Source organism: Eutrema salsugineum, unplaced genomic scaffold (assembly GCF_000478725.1).
Source record: "Eutrema salsugineum unplaced genomic scaffold, Eutsalg1_0 scaffold_2, whole genome shotgun sequence".
Lineage (NCBI taxonomy): Eukaryota > Viridiplantae > Streptophyta > Magnoliopsida > Brassicales > Brassicaceae > Eutrema > Eutrema salsugineum.
Genome location: NW_006256829.1, coordinates 7355590 through 7382781, shown reverse-complemented (window position 1 = coordinate 7382781; position 27192 = coordinate 7355590). Strand labels below are relative to the sequence as shown.

General features: G+C 36.9%; 6 protein-coding genes across 9 annotated transcripts; 3 read left to right on the top strand and 3 right to left on the bottom strand.

Annotated features, from left to right (window-relative positions):
- Positions 1-1561: 1561 nt before the first annotated feature.
- LOC18017424 (CBL-interacting serine/threonine-protein kinase 26) lies at positions 1562-6231 on the bottom strand. Of its 2 annotated transcripts, none has more exons than XM_024156137.1 (15): positions 6006-6231; positions 5257-5463; positions 5071-5133; positions 4847-4918; positions 4573-4680; positions 4375-4455; positions 4013-4066; positions 3809-3934; positions 3628-3717; positions 3018-3140; positions 2810-2920; positions 2524-2637; positions 2102-2158; positions 1919-1993; positions 1562-1829 (listed from the first exon to the last, which is right to left on the bottom strand). In XM_024156137.1, exons 2-15 carry the CDS (start codon positions 5425-5427, stop codon positions 1725-1727), a joined length of 1350 nt encoding a protein of 449 aa, XP_024011905.1. In that variant the 5' UTR covers positions 5428-5463; positions 6006-6231; the 3' UTR covers positions 1562-1724. The 2 variants fall into 2 exon arrangements, with proteins under 2 accessions (XP_024011905.1, XP_006400691.1); XM_006400628.2 differs by having other exon boundaries at positions 5257-5469; positions 6006-6230.
- A 563-nt stretch (positions 6232-6794) lies between these two features.
- LOC18017423 (calmodulin) lies at positions 6795-7906 on the top strand. Its single transcript, XM_006400627.2, has 2 exons — positions 6795-6930; positions 7417-7906. The coding sequence occupies exons 1-2, from the start codon at positions 6855-6857 to the stop codon at positions 7791-7793; spliced, it is 453 nt and encodes a 150-aa protein (XP_006400690.1). The 5' UTR covers positions 6795-6854; the 3' UTR covers positions 7794-7906.
- Positions 7907-8748: 842 nt separating this feature from the next.
- On the top strand, positions 8749-10621 carry LOC112086722 (calmodulin). The gene is made up of 2 exons (XM_024156138.1): positions 8749-8900; positions 9997-10621. Exons 1-2 carry the CDS (start codon positions 8825-8827, stop codon positions 10368-10370), a joined length of 450 nt encoding a protein of 149 aa, XP_024011906.1. The 5' UTR covers positions 8749-8824; the 3' UTR covers positions 10371-10621.
- On the bottom strand, positions 10571-15777 carry LOC18017422 (pentatricopeptide repeat-containing protein At5g21222). 3 transcript variants are annotated; one of them, XM_024156135.1, is made up of 12 exons: positions 15446-15777; positions 15141-15344; positions 14945-15007; positions 14742-14813; positions 14461-14568; positions 14270-14350; positions 13922-14047; positions 13744-13833; positions 12978-13100; positions 11825-12697; positions 10960-11734; positions 10571-10710 (listed from the first exon to the last, which is right to left on the bottom strand). In XM_024156135.1, the coding sequence occupies exons 2-11, from the start codon at positions 15309-15311 to the stop codon at positions 10982-10984; spliced, it is 2460 nt and encodes an 819-aa protein (XP_024011903.1). In that variant the 5' UTR covers positions 15312-15344; positions 15446-15777; the 3' UTR covers positions 10571-10710; positions 10960-10981. The 3 variants fall into 3 exon arrangements, with proteins under 3 accessions (XP_024011903.1, XP_024011904.1, XP_024011902.1); XM_024156136.1 differs by lacking the exon at positions 10571-10710 and having other exon boundaries at positions 10855-11734; positions 15141-15350; XM_024156134.1 differs by lacking the exon at positions 10571-10710 and having other exon boundaries at positions 10855-11734.
- A 315-nt stretch (positions 15778-16092) lies between these two features.
- LOC18017421 (SNF1-related protein kinase regulatory subunit beta-1) lies at positions 16093-18747 on the bottom strand. Its single transcript, XM_006400624.2, has 4 exons — positions 18459-18747; positions 16908-17086; positions 16673-16835; positions 16093-16588 (listed from the first exon to the last, which is right to left on the bottom strand). Exons 1-4 carry the CDS (start codon positions 18651-18653, stop codon positions 16274-16276), a joined length of 852 nt encoding a protein of 283 aa, XP_006400687.1. The 5' UTR covers positions 18654-18747; the 3' UTR covers positions 16093-16273.
- A 2947-nt stretch (positions 18748-21694) lies between these two features.
- On the top strand, positions 21695-27158 carry LOC18017420 (la-related protein 1A). The gene is made up of 16 exons (XM_006400623.2): positions 21695-22172; positions 22531-23002; positions 23167-23323; positions 23505-23595; positions 23711-23782; positions 24209-24391; positions 24476-24651; positions 24776-24845; positions 24929-25033; positions 25111-25439; positions 25538-25681; positions 25802-25865; positions 26041-26186; positions 26296-26400; positions 26533-26807; positions 26900-27158. The coding sequence occupies exons 1-15, from the start codon at positions 21930-21932 to the stop codon at positions 26675-26677; spliced, it is 2502 nt and encodes an 833-aa protein (XP_006400686.1). The 5' UTR covers positions 21695-21929; the 3' UTR covers positions 26678-26807; positions 26900-27158.
- The last annotated feature ends 34 nt before the right edge of the window (positions 27159-27192 follow it).

Here is a 27192-nt window from a genome sequence, read left to right as displayed (position 1 = left end):
TTGACATATTGTTTTTTTTTGTTTTTTGTTTTTTTGTAGGACGGTCTTTGGGAAGGAGGACATGAAGGAGGAGGTTAAGCGACTAGGAGTGGAGTTATCCTTATATGTGGCTCAATCGATGCTCTTGTTGAGTGATGAAATTCGTACTTTGTTAGGGTTCTGCTATAAGTTATGGAGAGGTGTTACATCGTACCAGAATCCAGTGTTAGAAAGGCTGCTTCGTGTTATGCATTGTGTCAACTCAAAATATATCAAACCGAAGAATGGTGTGTATCAGGATTGTGGAAACAACAACTCGGTCCATTGGGAATTGATCAGTACCACTTGGAAGCATTTAGCCGACGGAGTCCTAATCTTGACTCGCATTGATAGGTGTCTCAGAGGGAAATTTCGCTCTTTTGATGATCGTCACTTATCTTCGGCTATTGAAAAATACAAGCAACAAGTGGTGAAGAAGCTAGAGGATAAACTGAGCTGGTCCGTAAAGGATGTTGGTTTTGCCAAAGAGACAATAGAGTCTAACATTTTTGACTTGTGGAAGTCTTTCTATGAAGAAGAAGAGGAAGCAACATGCAAAGTGGTGGTAAGGACTAAGATTCTTAGCGACCTGTTTAGCGACCTGTTTAGGCCTCATTTAGGCAAACAATTGCGTATCGAAATACTGGAACTTCCCGCATCTTCTCCTTACATTCTTGGCAAGGATTTCGTGATGCAGGAAATGAAAGAGGAGCTTTTGCGACTTGGAGTCGAGCTCTCTTTATACGTGGCTCAATCGATGTTCGTACTGTGTGATGACGTGCGTACTGTGTTACGGTTTTGCTATACGATATGGATCGATGCGAAAGTCGGAGCGGTCAACGAAAGTCACGTGATTGATAGGCTGCTTCGTGTTATGCATTATGTCTACACAAACTATATCAAACCAAAGAATGGAGTAGTATATGATCAGAATGATGATGGCAACGATTCGGTGCAATGGGAATTGATTCGGGTGTGTTTTGGTGGTGGATTTGATTTCCTGAGCCACGTTGTATACTCTCTCAAATCAGGGGAGACATGTCGTGACCGAGAGTTAGCGAATCTTGTTGAACAAGGGGTGAAGAATATAGAGGAGATGATTGGGTCTGTGAAGGGTGTTTCTGAGGCGAATGGGTTTGTGTGGGATGACATGGAGTCTATCATTTTGGACATGTGGAAGTCTCTCTTTGACGAAGAAGCCGAAGCTAAGGAAGCAACACTGACTTTGAACTCCATCAAGAATGGGATTATTCGTGACTTGTTTCTCCCTCTATCTAACGAAGTGGCACTACCTGACTACTAGTTTTTTTTTCTTTTCTTTTTTAGAAGGCTAATTTCCTGACAGTTTTTGTTGTGTTTCCGTTTATTTCATCTAAAGTTGTTTAGTTATTTAGGTTTCTTATGTTTTGGTCATTCGAAGTTTTTTGATGAAGTATTTACTTAAGTTTTTTTTACTGTTTCTCAGCATGTTTGTGAATGTTGATCAAGTACTTTGTTAATTTATTTGTCTCTACTAATATCTGTGAAATACCCGTAACATGGGCGGGTGAGAGAATCTAGTAAATAAGCAAACCTTACTGCACATGCGTCGATATGTACAGAGTCAATCTCATGAATTTTGTCTCCAATTGTTTCAAAGAATCGAGTCCCATATATATATAAATATAAAGAGTTATACCAGAAAACAAAAGATAAATCAGAAATGATCAAGCAGACTTTTTTTCTTCTTTTTCTTGTTTGCTGTTTTTATCAGAGCTCTCACCGGATTTCCAAACCACATCGTTAAGTGTGGTCGAGAGCTTCTTGTAGAACTGCAAAGCAAGTAGATGTACAGATATTAGCAACGGTTTCCTCGAAAGAACAAATTTTGCATAGTTCAAAAATTGTTTAATTAGTGTACCTTATGAAACTCTAATGTATCCCCTTTAGTTTTCCGGACTTCGACCATATGAAGAGACGGCGATACTTGAAATATCTACCAAAAACATACATAGTTTAGGTCAGTTTTCCATGTCAATTCAGTTTCAAATACTAATTCACTATAAAACTTTATATAGCAAAGAGTCATGAGTGCATAATGTACCTCAGTCGCTACTTTAAGGTTTCCCTTCCTTCCAGCATTCACGTTTTCAAGTCTCATCTGTATACAAAAGTAGTGGTTCAGTGAAAGTGACACGATGATTGGAATAATTCAATATCCATAAAAGGACTTTCACACCGACGGAAGTGACCACTGACCAACACAGATGATAATATGCTAGCTAGGATTTTAATTTTCTACTCTAATTAGTAATTCTTCTATAAGTGATTTTCAGGATTTCTTCAAAACAGGGTAGAGGACTCCTTGGTGAGGTTGTGGTTTATCGGTTTATACCGAGGGAGGGAATAGATTTTCTTTGGGTTTTTGGTTTTAGATTTTATTGTTTTATTTGGATTTTTCTTGTGTTTGTGATTCTTAACTCTAACAGGAAGCGGTTTAAAACAGAGGACGGTCGGTTTACGTACCTTATAGTTTTTCTTTTGAATATCGAAACCAAGAGGCTTGGAAGCTTCTTCAATCTTCTGGACTAATTCATTAGCCGCGCCTGTAGCTGCAAATCTTGTTTCTCTCTTGAAACCCTGCAAGTTACACGGTATAGACTTCATTTAAGGAAAATATAATGTGGCAAGAATAAACCCTGAAACTATCTAAAACATCCGCTTTTATCATGTATTGATAATGCCATGGCACACAAAAAGAGTTTTGTTTTGCTGAAGAACAAGTAAAGCATTGTTTATCTAAGAGACGCACCTCTTCTTCTTCAAACAAGTTCCCGAGATCCAGAGCTCTCGACATTGATATCAACTCAAAGGCATTCATAGAAGTTGGTTGCTCCTCCTTCTTTTCTGTGACATGATGCTCCTGTTCATAAATCACAGATTGTTGTGAACATTTATTCAACTAATTACAAAGGAGCTTAATCATCATAAAGATCTCGGATTAAATAAATATGACTGACTTCTGAATCTTTAAAAACAGCATCCACATCATCCAAGTTTGTTTCTTCTTTCTCCTCGAAAACAGCTGGCTTGTAGTTTTTCTTGAACCACGCATCTTCCAGAATCTCTGGAACTGTGATACGCTGTCATGTTAACACACAGTCAATTAGTTCCAACGCTGAAACCATGTACGAGAGGCGATCCTCAGATCAGATGTTTAAAATTATCAAGTGTTGCATGAAAATGATATATAGATAAAATCATAAAAGCAATAAAGAGTCTCAGAGTAAAAATATAAATTACTTCAAATAGAAAAAGTAGATAAAAGAGATAACCAAGATATGCAAGAGTAAATGATGCTCTCTAAATATGTAAAATTATTTATTTGATTTGAAACCTAATGCTTAAAAAGGCAAAGAAAAAAAAAACTACTACTATGTTGGATATTTTATCAAGTTTTTCATTAGCGTTCATGAATCATGCATAACTTTCCCCCAGATCCCTGGTACGCCTTAACTCACCTAAGTGTCTAAGAATAAAAACGAGATGAGATTGCTGGAGTTCGACAAAAGAAAACAAAAGAAGGATAGATATAAATCTTGAAAGCATTAGTAAACTGAAATATCTTACAGTCATAGGGTTTGGATCCAAGATTCGGACGATCAAGTTCTTGGCACCAGGAGAGAGCCAAGGAGGACAATGATATTCAGCAGCTGTTATCTGAAAATTGACGAAACTACAGCATGAAAAAAGAAGAATCACAGATGATGGTGAAAGATGAAGGGTCGAAAACAATTACAAAAGTTCTTACCTTTTTATACAGCGTCATGAGATTAGAATCCTCGAAAGGCAAATACCCGGCAAGTAGTACAAAGAGTATCACTCCACAGGACCACAAGTCTGCGGTTGCCCCATCATAGCCTTGATCATTCAGAACCTTGGGACAAGGGTAACAAGGAAGCTATTAAAAAACATGATGCAAAAACCGCTTGAGAAGCCACATGACTAAGCATACCTCAGGAGCAGCATAGTTTGGTGTTCCGCATGCAGTGTGAAGAAGACCATCACCCTGCCAGAGCCAAATAACTCACATAATCTGAGAAATTCAAAGATCGGAGTATTGCATACACAAGAAGAACACGCACGGCTTGAAACTACACATGATAAGAAGGATGTTTTTGGATGTCCTTTGACAAGAATCTAGAAAGAAAGGTGCTACTATATTATCCAAATCTCATTAGATATTTTGTGAATATAATTAATAAAATACATCATTTACTGAGCTTCAGGCACATGCATTAAAATAGGACAAGGACAAATCAGTAGGTATTCAGGCAAACCAAAGGATGCTAATAAAGAAATAAAATCAGTGGTTACCCTGACTTGTCTGGATAAGGCACTCAATCCAAAATCAGAGACTTTCAGATTTCCTTGAGCATCCAAAAGCAAGTTTTCCGGCTGTAGTAAGAGATGTAAAGAAGATAAATTGTAGCCATCAATTATCTGCACTTTAAAAAGAAAAGAAGCACATCATGCAAACTTGAGGCCAAGATTTACCAAAAAGATGTCTCGTACCTTTAAGTCTCTGTGGTACACTCCCCTGCTGTGGCAGTAATCAACTGCATTGATAAGCTGCTGGAAATATCTCCGTGCTCCCTCTTCTTTCAAACGCCCATCATGTACCTGCATAAGTGTAGACTTGATGAACACTTACATATCAGAGATAAATAAAAAAAAAAAACATCCCAACTATCAAGATTCACCGGAGCTTAGCATGAAGTATTTGATGAATGATTCATAGATAAGATACAACTTATAAAAGCACTTGGGAACGATAAGGAAATCTCACGATTTTGTCGAAAAGCTCTCCACCAAGGCCGAATTCTAGGACAATATATATCTTTGTCTTGCTCGCCAAAACCTGTAATGGTATCAATCATTTCCTTAAAAGTTAGCTTTCAACAGATTTACTTAGCTTTCAACAGATTTACTTGGCTTAGAAAGGGCTCTTGACTCATTGGCTAGACATAGTCACATAAGAAAACAGAGAAAAGCTGGGGCACGGAGAGAGACCTCATACAGCCGCACTACGTTTGGATGGTTTATCAGCTTCATAGTACAAATTTCTCTCCTAATCTGTGTAAAAGAAAAACAGGGAAGAGCCACATCATACTTTTGGATTTTACGTTAAAGAAACCAACTTTTTTACTTTCAAGTAGTGTAAAACGGGTATTATATCAGTGGAAGAAAGGGAATTACCTGTTCAGACATCTTATTTTTGAGAACCTTCTCTTTATCAAGGATTTTAAGAGCCACGGATTCTCCTGTCTCAGTGTTCTTAGCATATCTCACTTTAGCAAAAGTGCCTTGTCCGATCGTTTTTCCAACCTCGTATTTACCAACCCGACGCTGCACCTTTGCCCGATTCATCACTCACTCCGATCTCCACCTCTTGATCTTCACAATCTGTTTCTGGAAATTGCAATCTTGATGTTAGAATTTCTTTGTTAAAAAAAAAAAAAAAAAAATTTCCAACAGAACAAGCAACAGAATATTACTTTTATATCAATTCAATGAAAGAGGACAAAGAAACTGTCAAGTGATAGAATAAAAAAGAAGTAAAATTCGATGAAGACAGAGCGCAAAAACACATGAAATCCATGACAAATCTAGCAACAGAAAGTATTCCTCGGGATCTCCGATTGTCCTTTCTTGCTAACTCCAATAACAAAGCCCAAAATCCCCAGAATCATGAATAAGATAGACATCAAACTGTTCAAGCATACACAATTATGTACATATCCAAATTCTCTAGTGAACCAATAATCGTATGCACATATATGTATTCAATTGAAGTAAGATTCTCAAGTTAACTCAGAAATACAGCACTTAAGTATATGTATTGCACACTTTAAACATAAATTAAAAGCGTAAACAAGTGATCAAACTCTACAAGACACCTAATCACACTATTCAAAAGCGAAACACGGAGAATCGCAACAGCACACCTGCAAAATTGGCTGGAGTTTCCCGATGGAAGACAGCAAGTAGAGACGAAAAAACCGACGATGCTTTTACCGGAGCTCAGAAGTTAAAAGGAAAATTCAAAAAAAAAAAAAAACAAACAAAAAAATCTATGGCGCAGAATTCGCTTATCGAAGGAGAAAAATTTGGCAGGAGGAGAAAGAGAGAAAGAGGGATAGAGATGCGAAGAGGGACGAGAGATACGATGATAATTTCAAGCTAACAGACAAACTATTTAACTTCGCGTGGGGACTTATATCATGACACTTTCTTTTCTTTTTCGTATGGGACAACAAATACATATTTGGGTAAATTTCTTTCCTTTGAAAGAAATTGATTTTTTCTTTTTGGTTTTCCCTCAAATTTTTCTTAAGTAAGAAAGAAAATTATGTTTTTTGGTCAACTATCTGGAGTTGATTAATGCAAAGACAAAATATGTTGAGTATTCAGATTTGAATAGATAGGGACCTAAATAATGCTTTTTCTTTTTTATAGCCTTCATATAGCTAGTATATATATTGATATTTCTTAATTAATAGTAGTTATAAAATTTTCACTGGTTTTTTTCAGTTATGAAATAACATAAAAATATTTTGGGTAGAAGAAATTCTTAAACAATAATTCGATCATAGATTAAAATTGCAATTGTTACAAACTTTAGAAACTAGTAAAAACTAAAATCAGATGGGTTATTAGCTCCACAGTTATATCTTCAAAGGCCCAACCCATATGTTGGGCTCTCTTTATAAAGCTCTTGCAGAACTACTAAGACCAAAAAAAAAAAAAATTCAGTAGCATATTTCCTCTGATTTTTAAGAAAAGGTTGAAGGAAAATGGCGGACGAGCTCTTCGATGACATAATCTCAGAGTTCAAGGAAACGTTTAGCCTCTTCGATAAGGATGGTGATGGTATGTTTTCATCACAGTTCTTTGTGCTATTCTCGCTTATTTCTTCCTTTACTCGTCGATCGTTGACTTTTTTTTTTTTTGGCAATTCTTGATCTTCATTTTTCTGTACAAACCGTATTTGTTTCACTTTGATTTCGTCAACATCTAGTTTTTTTGGCAAAGATTCATGATCACGCGGTGTTTGTTTGCTTGCTCGTTCGATCGCTTCATTTTTCTGGTTGACTTTGGTTCATTTCCCGTATTTATTAGTTGGTGCTAATCTCTGATAGAAACTAGGAAAGTTTGTTTGTTTTGTTTTCTTTGTTTGTTTTGTTTTGTTTTGTTTGTTTACGTGATCGTTCTGGGAAAGTGTTGTATTGGATCGTACCAGTTCTAGCTTTAGAAGATTCATCAATGAAATTGTTCATGAAGTTCTGTATTTGTATCCATATTTTGAGATTGAGTTGTTAATTGTGGATATAAGTCTGTCTGGATTTTTGGTTGCAGGTTTCATCAGCATGAAAGAGCTTGGGACCGTGATGGCGTCTTCGGGGCAAAACCCAACAGAAGCCGAGCTCCAAGACATGATCAATGAAGTTGATGCAGACGGGAACGGGAAAATAGATTTCCCGGAGTTCCTGAACCTGATGGCAAGGAAAATGAAGGACACTACTGATTCAGAGGAAGAGCTCAAGGAAGCCTTTAAGGCTTTTGATAAAGACCAGAATGGTTTTATATCTGCAGCAGACCTTCGTCATGTGATGACAAATCTTGGGGAGAATTTTACTGATGAGGTAGTTGATGAGATGATCCGCAAAGCTGGTGTTGATGGCGATGGTCAGATCAAGTATGATGATTTCGTTAAATTCATGAATGCTATTTGAAAAAATTTGTGTTTATTTATATGTTGTTTCTTTGTGTGGTTGAAAAATACACAGACGTCCGATTTTTAAACGGTAAAATATTGGTTTCTTTTTTGTTTTCTGATCAAATCGGATAATAATCCCGACTGAAGCATCTTTTGTTGTTTCATATTTTTTTAAGTCGGATTGTTGTATTCTGTTCTTGCGTTTCACTCGATAAGACAGACAAGAAAAAAATTACTAAAAAAAAGTCAACGATCGGTTAGCTCATGGAAACGTCTGTAGAATAAAAATATAAATAGTTGTTGTTTTTTTGGGGTAAAATATATAGATGTTCTTACATTAATTTTTTTAAAAAGGTATGTATTAACAAGTTGAAAAAAAGAGAGTGGGAAACCTAAAATATTTGTGATTTGATTTAGTGGCCTTGGCTCTAATTGGTGCCAAATATTTTTTTTTTATCGACATGAACATTTAGAACCAAGGCCACTAAAAAAGTAACAATATTCACTGTTTTAAAAATATTTTTGTACAGAAAGATGTATTGTTTGCTTTCTCAACCTTTGGTTAGCTTTACTTACCCTTTAATTTGGCTCTCCATTGCTAAAGCAAAACGGGTCTCATGAATTTTGCAAACCTCCCAGTATCCCCAATCTGACTGATCTCTGCACAAAACCACCAAAACATTCAACTTCCTCAAACCAAACTTGGACTTGGTGCATAGCTTTGGTTTTTCAGGCATTCGCTTTAACATCTATACGAAATGTTCAAATTCTTCTGTTAATTTGTTAATTGTAAATATAAACTGGAAAGTTTTACTTACAAACCCAAAAAGGGTTAATATTATTAGGTTATAGATTAAATTGCAAAGCTTACAAAACTTTAGAAACTAATCAAATCAAACGGGTTAGCTTCCCCATTTTATTTCATCTTCAAAGGCCCAACCATGTGTTGGGCTCTCTTTATAAGCTCCTTACAGAACTACAAGGTAACGAGAATAATATAATTCAATAAGCAAAATTTTCTCGGATTTCCAAAAAGGTTGAAGGAAAATGGCGGACCAGCTCACCGATGACCAGATCTCAGAGTTCAAGGAAGCGTTTAGCCTGTTTGATAAGGATGGTGATGGTATGTTTTCGTCAGAGATCTTTGTGCTATTTTCGTTTATTTCTTCGTTTACTCGTCGATCGTTGCGTTGTGGATTTTTTTGTTGACGATTCTTGATCTTCATTTTTCTATATAGTCCGTGTTTGCTACACTTGATTTCGTGAATGATCTAGTTTTTGCAACGATTCATGTGTTTGTTTGCTTGCTCGCTCGGTCGCTTCATTTTTTTCTGGTTTATTTTTGGTTCATTTCCCGTATTTATTTGTCTGTGCTAATCTCTGATAGGAACAATCGAGACGACTTTTTTGTTTTGTTTGTTAACCTGATCGTTCTGGGCAAGTGTTGTGTTGTATTGGATCGAACCAAGTCTAGCTGAAAAAGATGCATTAATGAAATTGTTCATGAATTTGTTTTTTTTGTTGTATCCATATTTTGAGATTGAGTTGTTAATGGTGGGGTTATGTGTCAAATGTAAAATGGCGAAAATGGATTTGATGTTGCAGATGTTTCTATATCAAGTAAAGCTAATTTATAGGTAGCTTCATTCGTATTGTAGTTTGATCATTTGAAAAAAGTAGAGAGGCATCCAGTATGTTATATGTTTTTCTGCTCTGATTGATGAAGAACTTGCAAACTTCTGTTGTAATGCATCATCTTTAGCACCTTGTGCTTTTTTTTTGCCCTTTGCTCGGTGAGACGTGGGATCAATGGATCAAACTGGCTAGGGTTTTTAACCGGGCCTAGATATGTACCATGTAAAGAGGAGAAGAATATTGTGTCTTTTGTTATTGAAAAAACAAGAGTACATATAAATCTACTAGATATCCTAGCACAATGCACATAAGGAAACACGGAGTTAAGAGGGAATATTTCATTTACCCTAACACTTTAGGAAGACTTAAGAAGATTAATTATCTCTGGTGTGTATAAATGTAGTTTCTTTGTTAGCTTAGTAGAAGATATCGTTCTCTTTTACTTTTTTTCAGATCTTCACCATCACCAGTCGCTATAACAAAAGTAGAAAGAGCTGATAATGTATTTGGAAACTGCTGGTGTGAAATCTGACAGTGGATATATGTCTGTCTCTAAAGCTTGTACCTGGATTTTTTGGTTGCAGGTTGCATCACCACGAAAGAGCTTGGAACCGTGATGAGGTCTCTAGGGCAAAACCCAACAGAAGCCGAGCTCCAAGACATGATCAATGAAGTTGATGCAGATGGGAACGGGACAATAGATTTCCCGGAGTTCCTGAACCTGATGGCAAGGAAAATGAAGGACACTGATTCAGAGGAAGAGCTCAAGGAAGCCTTTAGGGTTTTTGATAAAGACCAGAATGGTTTCATATCCGCAGCAGAGCTTCGACATGTGATGACAAATCTTGGGGAGAAGCTAACTGATGAGGAAGTTGATGAGATGATCCGAGAAGCTGATGTTGATGGCGATGGTCAGATCAACTATGATGAATTCGTTAAAGTCATGATGGCTAAGTGAGAGAATCTTACCCCTTCTTAAAAGCCTTAACGCCTCCTAAAAAAAGGGAAAAACGATTTATGATGTCTTACAGTGAATTTTCATCATGACTTGATTTCTGGTTGTGTTCTTTAGGACATGTTTTTGCTTCTTTCCCCCCTTTTATTTGTTTGATTTTGTTAAGCTCCTTAGTGTTATGCCAAGTATGAACTCATGTTTTTGCTCATCCTTTGACAATTGGTACTCGATCTTAATCATTATTTGTTTTTATTTATGTCCTTTCTTTGAAAGGAATGTTCTTCTAAAACTGGCTGCCATTGACGGCTGTGTGGTTGAAAATACACAGACGTCCGATTTTAACCTGTAAAAAATTGGTCAACTAAAAAAGTCAACACGTATTAACAAGTTGGACTAAAAGTGGGAAAACCCTTTTGATATTGGTGGATTGTTAGAGGCCTTGGCTCTAAATGGTGCCAAATTTTCTTTATCGATCAAAAAAATCTCATTTTTCCTGCCTATTAAACAGCATATATTCCATTCACTGTTTTAAAAATATTTTGTACAGAAAATGTATTGTTTGCTTCCTCAACCTTTGGTTAGCTTTACTTACCCTTTAATTTGGCTCTCCATCTCTAAAGCAAAACGAGTCGACATGAATTTGCAAACCTCCCAAAATCCCCAATCTGGTCTCTGCACAAAACCACCAAAACATTCGACTTCCTCAAACCAAACTTGGACTTGATGCATAGCTTTGGTTTTTCAGGCATTCCCTTTAAGAACAATGGACTTCTCGTCGAGACGATATGATTTGGGATATTGAGTTTGGAGGAAGTTGAGAAAGAAGAGCCGACTGTATTGGCATCACTAATATTAGAAACACCGATAGCTTTCCATGCATCAGCTATGAGTTGCATCGTTTTCCTTGTGGGAACAACATTCTTCTCTTCCATATCTTTCAAAAGCTCTTCCGCTTTCCATGGCTGCTTCGCTTCCCCAAATCCCCATATTAGAGTCTCGTAAGTAGTCAAGTTAGGCGATAAACCATTTTTTCCGCACATTTTGTTATATACCTGCATCGCTTTCTTCATTTCACCAGCGCTGCACCAACCGCTTATGATCGTTGTGTAGATTACCACATTTGGACGAACGCCGAATTTTCTCATCTGATTCAAGATTTGCTCCGCCTTTTCAGGCTCTCCAGCTCGAGCATACCCTTTGGCAAGAATACTAAATGCATGATTGTCTGGATCTATTCCTCCTTCCAACATATCTTCATAGATCTCTTCGCATCTTTTCATATCTCCTATAGAGCTCCATGCATTCATTAGCGTGCTAAATGTTACCACGTCAGGTCTTACTCCGAATTCTTCCATCATATTCACTACCTGTAATTATCAACATACCCGTATCTTATATATAAAGAAAAAAAAGGGACGTGAAGGAAATAATTGAAGCGCTAATGAATTGAAGCACACCTCACCAACTCCATCCATATCGTTGATGTCAAGGAAGCCTTTGATTAGAGAGTTAAAAACAAAGAGATTTGGATGAACTCCAAGTTCCTTCATTCTATAGAAAAACCTCAAAGCCTCTTCCATCTTTCCCTCTACACAGTAGCCATTCATAATGATACCGCAGGTACGTACATTCGGTTTGACTTTGTTGTGTAACATCCTTGGTATGATCATATCCTCAGCTGTACATGTTGACCCGATCCGCGCGTACGCACTTGCCAACGTGTTAAACGTGACTACATCAGGTTTTACTCCATAAGATTGCATCTTATATACTATGTTCCATGCTTCTTCAATCCTCTTCTGGTTACACCACGCCTGGACAAGTATGTTACATGTTCTGTCGTTTGGTTGGAGCATTTCATCGCGTAACATCATCTCCAGGAGTTTTGTTGATTCCTCTAGCTTACCGATTTTGCCATATCCTTTAATGAGTGTATTAAACGTACTTGCTATGGGTTTACATCCGCTTTCCTTCATTTTTTCAAAGATCTTCATTGCTTGGTCGAGATTTCCAGACTCGGAAGAGGCGTTGATGATGGCGTTGAAGAGAATGGTGTCGGGTTTGAGGCCGTTTTTCTCGACTTTGGAGATGAGGTTGAGGAGAGAGTGGAAATGCTTTTGACGGGTCAATGCAGTTACAAGAGTGGTGTATGTGATGATGCTTGGCTTGTGACCTTCTTCGATAAGTGTGTTGAAAATGGAATGAGCCTCTTGAGGTCTCCCTCGTTCTATCAAACCATTCATCAGTTTGGTCCTTGAACGAACATCGCCACAAGTAGTACCACCTGAACATATCACACAAGGATACGACCTCAATTGCACTGTCACAGCCTGTGAAGGAAAAGCATCCGTTATCTCAAACTTCTCTTCATATTCAACTAAGCAATACAAATATGACATTTCTTAGCACAATCGTATTCTGAAATTGGGGATAGTGACAACGAAGTTTGATATTTGAATCTGATTCTCTAAATTCCACGTAACAGGACACCTCTGTAAGTGTATGAGCACTCTAAACATAAACAAGTCTGGACTCTAGGTGATAATTTCCAGATGATTAAACCCTCTAACTCAATTATCCTACAGATCTCAGAATAGTAAAATGACTCACTTCGGGATCTTTAAAAACGGCTTCCACATCAGCCAAATTTGCTTCTTTCTTCTCTTCAAACACCGCTGGCTTGTAATCTTTAGTGAACCACTCATCTTCCATAATATCTGGAATTGTGATACGCTGGCAAATTAACAAAAACAATCAGTTCCAACACTGAAATCAAAACGAGTGGTGTTAATCTATCCGCGGATGTTTTGAATGATCAAGTTCTACATGCAAGGCACAAATAAAGCATCTACTTAGTATGCTTATAAAATGCGCTTATCCATGTGACTAACAACTGCAAGAGGGCCATATAACTTTTGATCATTTTAGACAAATGATAGATTGCTAGGAGTAGCTTATATCAGGTAATGGAATGGGAAGAAAAGGAAAGAGTCAGCAGAGTTTCAGCTTCTCAATTATGCTTTCTAATCTGTCTATTATGGTCCACAAGATTACTTGGGACAGTTAAATGTACAGTTTAGACCAATACTATATATCAAATTTCAAGATAAGAAAAATGTAGTAAATTGATATATTTGATTTCTAGTGCTAAAAAACCAAAGGGAGAATAAATCACTGCCACTATGTCTCTGTTGAATGATCTCTCAAGTTTTCCATTAGCGTTTAGGCATGAAATTTCCACCAGATTTCTGATAACCTCTAACCCGCCTAATGGTCTCAGAATAAAGGCAAGTTAAGGTATTGGGGTTCGACAGAACGACACAAAAGGATGATATATTTAGATCTTGAAAGCAGTGGTAAGGTGGAATAAACTTACAGTCATAGGATTTGGATCCAAGATTCGGACGATCAAGTTCTTAGCACCAGACGAGAGCCAAGGAGGGAAACTGAATTCAACAGATGAGATCTGAAACAATGAAAAAAGTGCAACATAGAAAATGGAATCTCAGCTACTGGTGAGGGAAAAGCTAAAAATATATTACAAAACTTCTTACCTTCTTGTACAACGTCATGAGATTGGAATCCTTGTAAGGCAAGTACCCAGCAAGTAGTACAAAGAGTATCACTCCACAAGACCGCAAGTCTGCGGTTGCCCCGTCGTAGCCTTGATCATTAAGAGCCTTGGGACAAGACAAAATGGAAGCTATTTAGAATACCGCCAATTAGTTAACCATGGACATATTTAGTTAATGGTGTTATGAATCTTACTAGATATTTGTTAATCTAATCAATGTTAAGATCGCTACTGAACTTTAGGCACATTCATTAAAATCAGACAAGGACAACTCAAAAGGAACTCAGGCAAATCAACGGATGGTAAGAGAATCAAATTCAGTGGTTACCTTGACTTGTTGGGACAAGGCACTGAATCCAAAACCAGAGACTTTCAGATTTCCTTGAGCATCAAGAAGCAAGTTTTTCGGCTGAATTGAGAGAAGTAAAGAATAAAAAATTTAGGCATCAATTTGCTGTACTTAAAAGAAATCCACCCTGCAAAATTGGGCACCAAGCGTTACCAAAACATTTAGAGTACCTTCAAGTCTCTGTGGTACACTCCTCTGCTATGGCAGTAATCAACTGCATTGATAAGCTGCTGGAAATATCTCCGTGCTTCCTCTTCTTTCATGCGCCCATCATTTTTCTTCACAAGTTCAAATTTAATGCATTGCTTAAAAAAACCAAAAATACTATACTTTCATCTGTAAGATACAGGAACTTCTAAGCTGAACATGAGGCATTCGATGCATGATTCAAACACCAAAGGATACATCAGATACAAGTTAAAGGTTTTTTGGAGGGAGAGGGAAAACTCACAATTTTGTCAAAAAGCTCTCCACCACTGATGAACTCTAGGACAATATAAATCTTCCCCTTGCTCGCCAAAACCTAGAATGATATCAATTATTTCTTTAAAGTAGCTTATAAAAGATTTGCTTCAACTCCAAAGAGACCCTAATTCCCAGCTAGAAATAGGAAAATAGAGATACGTAGAGAAAAGTTGGGGCACGGAAAGAGACCTCATACAGCCGCACTACATTTGGATGGTTTGTCAGCTTCATTGTAGAAATCTCCCTCTTTATCTGTAAAAGAGAATGCGAAAGTCACACATCACACTCACGGATTGAAGACGAATCAATCTGTGAATCTCAGTCGGCATATCAGTGGACAAGAGAGGAGGAGGTATGTAAAAACAGGGATGCGAAAGGAAATTACTTGTTGAGCCATCTTATGCTTGAGAACCTTGTCTTTATCAAGGATCATCAGAGCCACGGGTTCTCCTGTCTCAGAATCCTGAGCATACCTCACTTTCGCAAAACTACACTCGCCAATCGTTCTTCCAACCTCATATTTCCCAACCCAACGCTTGGCCTTTGGCTCACTCATCACCTCAGAATTCACCTCTTAATCTTCCACAAGCTGTTTCTTGACAATGTAATCTCGATGTTAGGATTTTATTTCTACAGAATCCAACAGAACAGTCAACACTTTTCGAATTAAAGCAAAACATGGGAACACACCTGCGAATGAATTGGCTGGAGTATCCCGAGAAAAACGGAAGCAGCTAGAGTTGAAGTCGCATGCAGCAAGTCAAAACTTTTGAAGGAGAATTCATAAATCAATGGCGGAGAATTCGGTTATCGTAAGGAGAAATTCCGCATGGAGGGAGAGAGAGAGAGAGAAGAAACTAGTGTGTGTGTGGCAAGAAAGGAAGTATCAGCGACAATGCAGAGAAGAGGAGGTCGAGCGTCGCCTGGAGAAAGTAAATGGAAAGAGACTCTCATGGCTTCTGCAACTTGACCCGTCTCAATTACTCGACCGATGCTTCTTCCTCCATACTCCATCGTGTGGCTCACTTTATCTCACGCTCTTTAATCTCTCTATCTTTCTCTTATCCAAAATCCAAATTACATAAATTACATTTTCAAACAAAAAAAGAACAAAATCCGACGACGTGGATTCATGAGCGAGTCTAGAAATACTTTCTTCTTTTTTCTTTTTTTCCATTTCTCTTTTTGTTTTATTATTATTAGAAATTATTCGATTATTTTGTTAACCTTTTAACTGGTTCGATTTCTCTTCAACTAACATGAACTAAGTGTTTGGTTGCTAGCCGATCAACTTGTTACAGCCATTATTAGGGAACGTGTTTTACAGAAAAAACAACTGAAAATCTCATTTTTTTTCTTTGTTACATTGAGAAGCTTTGTACATAAAGCACCAAACCAGGGAAGAAAGAGGTTAATAAACTCGGAAATGTTGGGCACTCACTATGAACAAAAGAGAGTTTTCACACATTTGAGAGGTGAAGAAAAAATAAGTTGTGGGATTGGATTTAGGTTTTAGGTTTACCGTGTGAGCGGCTTGTAGAGGACAACAGTTATGTACTTAGACTCGAACCTGTGGGTTAATCCCAAAGCTACAATGGATTGAGGAGTCCATCCTTGCTCTATGAACACATGGTTAAGCACCACATGCTGAGGCTTTGAGGCTATGGCTGTTTCTTCAGTTGTGCCAAGAAGTGTTAGGTGAAGCTGAGGTGGCACCGCGAGTGGCTCTTTTGTGTAATCTTCTGCAGTTGGGAGGGCTTGACCGTAGCTATGATCAGGTGACGGTGGTGCCTCAAACTCCACTATGCTTTCTGGGTTTTCTGGCACAAAGTTCTGCATCATGATTCCAGATACTGTTACACAGTGTAGATTGATTGACAGGTTTAACATGAACGAAGAGTTGGGAAGATTACTTACATGAACATCGAGAATGTTACAGACATTGCCCATTTCGTCTGATACAAAGGGTAAATCTGGGATGTGTTTGCATTCACCATCGACTATCACCTTGTAGTGGTATATCCCAGATGGAAGGACAAAGAGAATTGAGTGGTCTTTTCCAGATTTCTGCAGCTTTTTCCTGGGGAATGCAATATATACGTATTAGTGGAAAGCTCGAGAGCAAGTTCACGATAAACAAATCAATTTATACCTTGATCTCCAGTTGTCCCATGATCCTTCCACTGCCACATCATTACCTCCCTGGTTCCATGTAATGATGGTAGGGATTCCTTGCTCTCCTGGATTATCAAAAACTCTTGGAGACTGGTTCCATTGGATTTTATTAGGCGAAGGAGGAGCGTTTGCCCTCTGCAATGGAGCCACGGGAACCTGATATATGCACATAAACATTGAGCCGTGAGATTTTTCAAACCAAGTGCGAGAAGAATTTGCGAATGTACTACCATCTGACACGAAATGCAGCCATTAGGTACACATGTTATGCCTAAACAATGGAAGACGTGACGCATAGTTGTGCCAATTGTGTTAGATGTAAGGTGGAATAACAATGTCAGCTGAAAAGAAAAAAGAGCGAGATAATGAACAGAGCAAACAATAGAATGAGAAATTTACTATAAAGACCTGACTAGGAAAAGTTATCTTACTATTCCCACCAAACCCTGATAAACCGGATCAATTTTTCTTAAGGTTTTTCCTTCACTGCTGTTCACATATTAAGAACAATGAGAAGAATGAAGAAACAACCACAATCTCTAATTCGTTCAAGTGAATTCAAGCTCTGCGTGTTTAAATTTAAAAGGGGCTCAGAAATGAACAAGCTTGCCATCCCCTTCAAAAATAAAGGCAAATGAACATTATACAAAATACTCAGTAAGGGACACCACAATTCACAAATTCATATCAAGAGTCGAGCATCAGCAACCAGTAAGGACCAAAGAGTAGCAGGAAAATCAAATCAGCATAGAAAAAGCGAATAAAGAATAAATTTTAAACTTCTCATTTACGGGAGAATTCGACTATTCAAGAACCAACTGACAAAACCGAGTCAAGTCCAATTTCTTCATACACAAGATTTCACTCACAAAAGTGCTTAGTCTCGCAAGCTTGCTCTCTTCACAATGAAAGCATATATACATTACACAAAGACTCAAAAAGAGACATCAACATTCATAAGATGAGGTTCAGCGACAAATAAGGACAAGAGAGCGTATCAAGGAAACCGAATTAACACCTTCTACGACAGCTCGAAACTTTCCCACACTGTGCATTATCTCAGGATGGCAGAACCAAGATGACAAAAAGAAGATTCTCTAGCACAGAATATCTAACACACCTAAGGAAATGGCCTTAGAAACAAGGTTAACTAATTCTTTCCCGCAGGTAAACCTAAGGAAGAGCAACAAGTTTTTCAGTTCCTAGCGTTTTGTGTTCTCAAATACCAAGAGACAAAATACAAATCAAATGCAATTCTGCTTTACGAAAAGAGTTCACTCATACAAAGCTGGAAATTAAGTTTTTGGATCCTGAGCAAATCTAGTGAAGAAAACTCTGAACGAGTGGAACATATGAAAAGTCAAGTCACCTATTTCTCATTCAATGAGAGAATCAGAAGGCGGAAAATCTATTTTTACCTTCAACGAAAGTTCAACAATGTTTAAATCGCATCATCCAAACCCAAACATCAAATTCAACGATAAACATAGATATAGACACACACATACAGAGAGAGAGAGAAGGGAACCTGAGGAGAGAATAAGAAAGGAGATGGAGATCGAGCGGGACTTCCGGGAGGAGAACTGTTCATAGAGTCTGAGGAAGGACGACGAGGACGACTTCGGGAGGAAGGATCACCGCCGTTGGATCTCGTCGAAGATGAGGTGGCATCTGCATCGACGCTAGAGACGGCGTTTTCTTCTTTGACGTTCGCATTTCCCATCTGAAACCCAAATCACAGAAGTGAGAGAGAGCGAGAGAAACAAAGAGGAGAGAGAGAGGGAGGAAAACCAGACGTGAAGAAAAATGGAGGGAGGACGAAGAGGAGGAGATAAGGAAAGGACCCTGAGGTTTGGGATTAATTACGAGGAATGCCATTGGTAGCGAGAAGAGATTTTGCGAAAAGGCCCTGAGATATCATTAAAATCTGTACCAAATGGATAAACGAGTGACCTGGCGTTCAAAAAGTAGATAATGATCCACTTATATTTTCTTTTCTCCTTAAAATATTGCAATCATTAAAACTTTAATTAATACTCGATAAATTAATAATTACTATAAATTAATAAATTTCTTTAGTCCCGAATCGAACTAATTCATCAAATTCGATAAGATAATAAGATAATAATTTTTTTGAAATTCCTCTGTAAAAATATGGTCCCAACATAAACATAAATTAATAATTATATAAATTTATGTATATATAGGTAAGATATAATATACTAAAATATGATTAATGTGTTATTTTTTATTTAAATTTGAAATTTTATTGAAAATCATCTCTTTACTTGTTTACATCAATAACTTTTATATAATGTTATTTTTTAATCTTCATTTAAAATTTGTAAAAACTTTAGATATGATAATTGATTTTTTTACGCATAACTGTTTTGAAATATATTAGGTATTTAAATTTCAACACCAACATTAAGGATAATAACCATAATGTTTTCTAAATTTTGTACTAATAAACATTATATTCTTACATAGATAATTCAGTCCATAATTAACAAATAGAAATAACTATTCTATTGCGACTACTATGATTAGTAATCATAATTTAAGTTTGTGCATATCATTTTATAAGCATATGAGTTAAGATTCTTAAATATAACACCAATGAAAGAATTTTTTTAAAAAAAAAATAGGCGAAAAATAATTTTTCTGTATAAATTAATATCACGATAAATTAATAAAATATCGTGGTCCCAACATTATTAATTTATAGAGGTTTTACTGTATAATGTCTTTTTAAGTAGGAAGTTTATCCATTCTAGTATTTGGAATGAAGATATATAATACTCTTGATAACCATATGAAATGAGCAAAAAGAATATGGTTAATAGTTAAAATACATCTAGAATGTATAGGTTGAGCTATAAAATTATAAAAGATAAATAGTATTAAGCTAGATATAATGCAGTATATTCTACAATTTGATAAAGAAAACTACGCATGTCTATTTTGGGAAGAGAAATTTGTTCTATGCCAAATTTCTCGTTTTATATATACTAGGTGAATACTCACACATAATGTGCGGTTTTTTCTTTCAATTATTTCAAATTTATATTTTCATAAAAATAAATATAATTATCATTTGTTAATACGTTATTATAAATAATTTTGAAATTTTAATTTAAAATATATATTGAATAATATTAAGTAATCTAAAGTTATATAAAGATAAATAAATATTTATCAATTTTTACTTAATTATAATAGAAATTATTGTTTAATATTTACATAAATGTTATTTAAGAGTTAATTAATAAAATAAATAAATTTAAATTATTTTAATGATTTAAAATTTAATATTAAAATTTTATAAATATAGGTGTCACTTTCTTCTGACGTGTCACTTATATAGAGAGAGTTGACTTTCAATTATATATAACATATATATATATAAATATATTGCCTCAAAAAAGAATCATTATGATAGTTTCCTAGTGCAAGAGAAACCCAACAAAACTGCTTGACATTATTTTCAATATATAAAAAAAAAATTATGGAAATTGGATTAATTCTAGAATTATCAACATATCAGCTAAAAGCTCACATTTTATATCTCATCTCAGAAAAGCTTCATCCAACTAATTATATTGGTCAAAAAGAATTCAGAGGAAGTTTCGAGGGGTTCAAAACAAATGTAAACTTGCAAGTTGCAATAAGACTTTCTTCACTTGCTTCATCAATTCTTTTGAACTATGTTTATTTATCCAACCTCAAATCTTCTTCAAACAATTGTGAATATCATTGGCATTTTCAAAAACCTTGGAAGAACTGGATTTCCTATACACATGGTTATCAATATATTCACACACATTGTTCAAACCATTATCAAGTGAACAATACATATCCTCATGAATATCACAATTTGACCTTTGATGCATTGTAAAATATCATTCTCAAGAGGAATTTTTTTATAAAAAAAAGAAATCTCATTCGAGCCTTGATTAAGTATTGTTTAATCGGAGAGAACTAAGATATTATTCGTCATTGTAACACCATCATCTGCAGCGATTTCAAAGAACTCTTCCAACTAAATATAATTGCCTATCACCTTATTTATATTCTAGAGTAATACCATTATATATATTCATTGTCGGATTCATTATCTAAACCCTCGTTATCTTCTTAAATATGTTCCTGTCCAGTTCTAATTTCGACAAATTCAAAATCAAACTAATTGCGTTAGATTTCTCCCACAACACTATGAATCTCTTTGCCATTTTTGTTTTGTTTGACTCGTTCCACAACATCACATGTTTTTACTAGAATTGAACACTAATCACTAGTTAAAAACACATACAACTGTGGGCTCTATTTTTGATCTTGCTTCTTCTTTTTCAAGCCAAATAAAACATAAACTAACTCAAATAAAATTTTGTTCGATTATCAATTATGACCTCTATTTTCGACATTGATCATTCATATTGATTTCTTCCTCTTGAAAAGTAGTTTCTATCGTTCCACCCATCAATCATTATTGTCAATGGAATTGGAAGACGATATAACAGGCTCTCTATTTTTTTATATAAAACAGAGAATAACGATGTTTACTAGATTAAACAGAGACTAACGATGTTTACTAGATCAAATGGAGATCACAATAGGTCAGTCTAATATTTTATTGTATACAAAATATACAATTAAACATTAAGGGACAAATATACAATTAAAAGATTTTCATGTCTTAATTTTGTCAAAAAGAATAGAAAAAAGGAAAAAAAGGTAGGACTAGGGTTTCGCTGTTTAAGTGTTTTACGGTATGGTCATTGCTTACTCTTAAAAGAGCGCCACCCAAAAACACAGACACTTCTTTCTTCTTCGTCTTCCATACTTGCTTTGGGGCTCTCAACTTCTCTTATCACATTGCGTCTTCTCCTCACGATCCTGCACTCCTTGTTCTGTTTTTTCTTGATCCAATTGAATTGCATCCGTGTTTTGATTCCAATTCCGCTGAGTTTAATTTGAGTGTTTACCTCTTGAGTTTCTGATGATGGCGGAGACTGAGGGATCATTGGCCGATGATCGAGAAGTGATCGGCCGCGTCGGTGGTTGTGGGACTAAGTCTCCGTGGAAAACAACGGCTTCTCCTGCCGAGAGTGTCGAAGCTCCGGTAATGGGTGCTCACTCGTGGCCAGCGCTCGCCGACGCGCAACAGCCGCGTCCTAAGAATCCTCCTGTGGCGGCTCCTCCGTCTAAAACCATTCCGACCTCAAGCCCAACTCCTACTCAGGTTAGTCATTAGCCTACTCTATTCCGTTTTTGCTTGATTTCGCTGGATTGTGCTTATTGGTGCTGCGTTGTACTATGGTAGAGCTGAAATTTGTCCGATACTGAGTATTGATATTTTCTCGTGACTGTTTTAGTTGGAGATACGCTACTTCATAACTTTGAATCTTGATTGAATTGGGTTTTTATCGAATTCGATGCATGATGGTTATAACATTTTGTTGTAAGTGTGGTTTACCTTTACTTGGGTTGAAAGGTTCACCACTAATGACAACGTGATTTTTGTGATTCACCTTCATTAGTATTGATTTTTGTAGCATACACTTTGAGTGATGCTGGAAAGTTTCTTGTTTGATGTGTAGGCTGTAGCTGGTCAAGCGAAGTCTAAGCCTGGTGGAAAGGGTAATCCTGCACACAAGAATCCATCTGGCCGTCACTCAAAACCCTGTTCGAGGAGCAACCAAAATGTTCCTCCTCCTCCTCCTCCTTATGTCGGGCACGCTATGCCTTATCATCCACCTCCTTTTCCACCTATGGTGCCTCTACCGCATGCTACTGGTCCGGATTATCAATATGGTCCTTATCCTCCCTACCCGATTCCTGGAGCTCCGGTTCCTCCTGTTGCAGAGTCTGGCAATGAAAAGCACGTTCAAACTTCCCCTCTTCCACCTGTGCTGCCAGCTCCTCAAGGGGACCCTGGACAGCCTTGGAAGCATCAGAGGGGTTTTGACCCAAGAAACATGCCACACGGCGCTGGACCGAGGAATTTCATGAGACCTCCATATATGGGTCCTACTCCTGGTTTCCTGGTTAATTCAGGTCCAGGCTTCCCCGGTAGGTTATTGATTCTTTATCAATTTTTTTTGAAGGAACTGGCTGATATCAGCTGATAAATTATAATTGTCTTACTCTTGATTGAACATAGTTGGCGTTACGATAGAGGATAGCTGTTCATTTCTGGTGCATGATTGCTGTTTTTGTTTCCTCATTCGACGTAGGGCCTGTTTTCTACTTGCCGGTTCCACCCCCTGGAGCTATAAGAGGTTATCCTCCACGTTTAGGTCCATACCCTGTTAACCAGGGTCCTCCAGTACTGTCTCCAGAGAAACACGACTTAAGGGAAAGAGTCGTAAAACAAATAGAATATTATTTCAGGCAAGTTATGCTTCTACATCAATATATTTTCCGCTTTTAAAATTATGTTCAGCTGACTCTTTTGCTGTGCCTCTGAGAATTTCTTGGAGTATTTCCATGTCTTGATTCCATCTTTGCTGGTTCATAGAATGGCACCTCATCTTGCTGTGCTCACCTTCCGTATATTTATTCTTTTTGCCAGTGATGAAAATCTTCAGCATGATCATTACCTCATTTCCTTGATGGATGAACAAGGATGGGTTTCCACAAAAATTATAGCTGACTTCAAAAGGGTAAAACTCGGAAAACGAGCTTGACTTGCTATCTATTACATTAATCTCATTTTTCGTTTGTGTTTTACTCAAATGTGTTTCTTTAAATTTGTCTATTTTCACTCATGAATTACAGGTTAAGGCGATGACCATGGATGTAGACTTTATAGTCTATGCGTTGGGATTTTCTAATTCTGTTGAAGTTCAGGTCAGACTACCATAAGCCAACTTGCTTCTTTTCGTAATAACAAGTATTTTCTGTTTTTTCCTGGTTTACATGATAAGGTCGTGCTTTTGTGAATGGGGTTTGTTATAACACATGTTGGTGGGATTATATAATTTTATTTCTTTGAAAATTTTGTTTTCTTTGATTATATTGCGTGCTTTTACTGTGGTGAGGCTATCACCAAAAATGTTGGTAAGAGTTTTGTCTCTGAATAATTTAAAGAAGCTTTTGAGCCCTCTTCGATTTTTCTAACCTAATTGGGTGCATGATTTGTTTCTACGGCTGTAAGGCCTGCCGTCTTTGTCAAAGCAGTATACATGTTTAAAAACTATTGTCTATTGATAGTACTATTTCTTTTTCTTTCTTATCTGTTTGACCAGAATTAAAATGCTAGTAGTACTATTACAGGGTGACAAGATACGCAAGCGCGACAGGTGGTTTAATTGGGTTCCTGCATCCAAAAGGTCAGTCTCTGAGGAGAAAAGTAGAGACAGTGAAAAAGATTCCTCAGACAGTATGACAAGCAGAGATACTCCTAGAAACCATTCAAAGGGTACTTCAAAGTCTTCTGTGTGTGACGGCTCTTCAGAGGTAGGACCTTTTTTCCTTTTATAGAGAAATTCTGTAAAACTGCCAATTTTTGCTCCAGTCATAGTTTTTATGTGCGTGGTACAGGGAGCTCAGTCTTCAAGTACCAATGTTTGTGAAAGTGATATGCAGAAACCATCATCAGCCGAACAAAGAAAGATGGATGTCTTGTCAGACGATTTTTCAGAAACGTTCTTGCTTGATGAGGAAATAGATCTAGAGCATAAAAGCCCAAGAAAGAGTGGACTTTCCATGTCCAAAAGGTAGTGTGTGCACAACTTGATTACTCTTGATATTGCTTTCATCTCTCTGTACTACAATATGCCTCTTTTGGATGTGAACTTGAAAGTATTGGAGTTAATGCTTTGGTTATTTGAATTTATGTAGGATTGAGGATGAAGACGAGGATATGGTTGTTGATGATCATAAGATTAGTAATCTTGTAATTGTTACCCAGGTATTACATGCAAAATGTTATATATTTACTTGAACACTTTGTTGGTGGAATTAAGTATTCATGTTCCGTTGTATGCTGGACAGAATAGCGGGAGAAATGATGGCACTGGAATCAGTGGGACAAAAGCAAAAAACATTCCTAAGGAGCTTGCCTCCACAATAAACGATGGTCTTTACTACTTTGAGCAGGTTAGGAATCTTTAAGCCAGAATGATATGATTTACCTCTTCTGGACGCTAATTTCTAAATACCAACCTATGAAACAGGAACTCAAAAAGAATCGATCTGGTCGTAGGAAGAATAACTCCCATTTGGATAGCAGAGATGGAAAAGTAAAACCTGGAGGATTATCAAACACTAAATTAGGCGAAAATTCCGCAGCAAATGATGGAGGTGATGAGCATGGCATCGTTAATTTACGGAGGAAGCAAAATAAGGGAGTCCACAAACATCATATGGCCCATGCGAAGAGGTTCTTCTCGAGCAACATAAGGAACCATGGGGCTAGTCTCAGTTCTCATGCAAGTACATCAGAGAGTCCGCCTAGTAGCTCCATTGGATTTTTCTATGGTTCGACACCACCAGACAGTCATGGGTCAGTATATCCTAGCAATTACATGATATTCCCAACTTATTCTTTTTTTTTTTCCTTTTACATGTTTTTGATAATTTTGGTCGTGTGATGTTTCACAGCCCCAGGCTTTCGAAATTGAGTTCATCGCCACAGTGCACTCTCTCTGGCAGCAGTCCACCTGTGGGCTCTTTACCAAAATCATTTCCACCTTTTCAACATCCAAGCCACCAACTGTTAGAAGAGAATGGGTTTAAACAAGAAAAGTGAGTTTAGTTATTCGGTTACAAAACTTGAGTTAATTGTATGAAGCATTTCTTTTGGGAGGATAAGATTGTATCTTTGGGTCTTCTAGTCTCATTTATTTTATTTCTTTCTACCCATAGGTACTTGAAGTATCGCAAGCGGTGCTTAAGCGAAAGAAAGAAGCAGGGCAGCGGATGCAGTGAGGTCAATTTCATATCAACCTCCATTGGAATTTTTTTTTTTTTTGCCGTCATCAATGCACTTCAAATGAAACACGCAATAACTGTTACATACAACTCATACTTTCACGTTAGTCTGATTAGAGATCCTAACCCTGTTTTCTGGAAATGTGTCTGAATTCTGGCTGTTCTGTTTGTAGGAAATGAATCATTTGTACCGATTTTGGTCATATTTCCTCAGAGACACGTTTGTTCCGTCTATGTATGAAGATTTCCAGAAGTTTGCTCTTGAGGATGCAGCTGACAATTACAACTATGGGCTGGAGTGTCTCTTTAGGTTTTATAGGTAATACATGCATGTTAGACGTGCTTTTCTGTTTCCCATCTGTTTACTGCGGATAAGCTTCCTAGTTTAAACCCAGTCTCACCAATACTGCTCTGCCCTATGATTTCAGTTATGGTCTGGAGAAGAAGTTCGATGAGGATCTTTATAAGGACTTTGAGCAGCAAACGCTTGACTTCTACCACAAGGGAAATCTATATGGCTTGGAGAAATATTGGTAAGGGCTACTGAATTCCTGTTATGGAATGTGATTCTTGGTGATGATGTCTCTAGAGATTATTTACTCTTTTAGTTTATAGAAAATGTTTGGTTGATTTGTGTTCTAAAGACCAAATCCTCTCTTGTGCAGGGCATTCCACCACTATCAAGGCCAGAAAGAACCGATAAAGAAGCACCCTGAGCTAGAGAAGCTACTGAAGGAAGAATACCGTAGCATAGACGATTTCCGAGCAAAGGATTCAATCACCAGCCAGAAAGAAAACAAGTCTCACTAATGTTATTTGTAGAGACGAAGAGCAGAGCACATATCATATGCTTGCCACTGAGCATATGATCCTTAAATCTTGACCTAAATTTTTGTGTATGTCTTCTTCTGGGGAAGAGACCAAAACCAAGATCAACCAAGTGAAGCCCACCACTCTAAATTTTTAAGTATATTTTTCTTGGTGGTGTTTTCTTTTCTTGGACCTTTTTTTTAAATATATTTTGGTGTGCAGGATCTCTCTCTGCAAGACAACCATAGCTTTGACAGAAGACGCGTTCATCTAAACAGAGTTTCGCCCTCTCCCCAAAAGTTGTAATCTTTTTTTTTTGTACATATAGGGATTATTTTCTAATTTCTCAATTTTGAAAAAAAAAAACGAAAAAAGAAGAGGTGATTGTAGTAGTGTCTCTGTAGAAACAATAAGAGATATTTGTTTCACTTGACATTATTACTTAGATAGTATATTTTTGTTTTGTTTTTTTGTAAATTTTGCCTTCTTGTATCTTATGTCATATTGGCATATGT

Coding starts and splice junctions, on each gene's coding strand:
- LOC18017424 (XM_024156137.1), bottom strand. CDS start 5,427: ATGAATCGGGCAAAGGTGCAGCGTCGGGTTGGTAAATACGAGGTTGGA. Junction 5,134..5,256: donor AAAATAAGATGTCTGAACAG/GTAATTCCCTTT, acceptor TCTTTTACACAG/ATTAGGAGAGAAATTTGTAC. Junction 4,067..4,374: donor CCTTATCCAGACAAGTCAGG/GTAACCACTGAT, acceptor TGGCTCTGGCAG/GGTGATGGTCTTCTTCACAC.
- LOC18017423 (XM_006400627.2), top strand. CDS start 6,855: ATGGCGGACGAGCTCTTCGATGACATAATCTCAGAGTTCAAGGAAACG. Junction 6,931..7,416: donor CTTCGATAAGGATGGTGATG/GTATGTTTTCAT, acceptor TTTTGGTTGCAG/GTTTCATCAGCATGAAAGAG.
- LOC112086722 (XM_024156138.1), top strand. CDS start 8,825: ATGGCGGACCAGCTCACCGATGACCAGATCTCAGAGTTCAAGGAAGCG. Junction 8,901..9,996: donor GTTTGATAAGGATGGTGATG/GTATGTTTTCGT, acceptor TTTTGGTTGCAG/GTTGCATCACCACGAAAGAG.
- LOC18017422 (XM_024156135.1), bottom strand. CDS start 15,311: ATGAGTGAGCCAAAGGCCAAGCGTTGGGTTGGGAAATATGAGGTTGGA. Junction 14,351..14,460: donor TGTACCACAGAGACTTGAAG/GTACTCTAAATG, acceptor CTCTCAATTCAG/CCGAAAAACTTGCTTCTTGA. Junction 13,101..13,743: donor TGGATCCAAATCCTATGACT/GTAAGTTTATTC, acceptor TTAATTTGCCAG/CGTATCACAATTCCAGATAT.
- LOC18017421 (XM_006400624.2), bottom strand. CDS start 18,653: ATGGGAAATGCGAACGTCAAAGAAGAAAACGCCGTCTCTAGCGTCGAT. Junction 17,087..18,458: donor CTTTCTTATTCTCTCCTCAG/GTTCCCTTCTCT, acceptor TGCATATATCAG/GTTCCCGTGGCTCCATTGCA. Junction 16,836..16,907: donor TGGGACAACTGGAGATCAAG/GTATAAATTGAT, acceptor TGCATTCCCCAG/GAAAAAGCTGCAGAAATCTG.
- LOC18017420 (XM_006400623.2), top strand. CDS start 21,930: ATGATGGCGGAGACTGAGGGATCATTGGCCGATGATCGAGAAGTGATC. Junction 22,173..22,530: donor CAAGCCCAACTCCTACTCAG/GTTAGTCATTAG, acceptor TTTGATGTGTAG/GCTGTAGCTGGTCAAGCGAA. Junction 25,440..25,537: donor ACACCACCAGACAGTCATGG/GTCAGTATATCC, acceptor GATGTTTCACAG/CCCCAGGCTTTCGAAATTGA.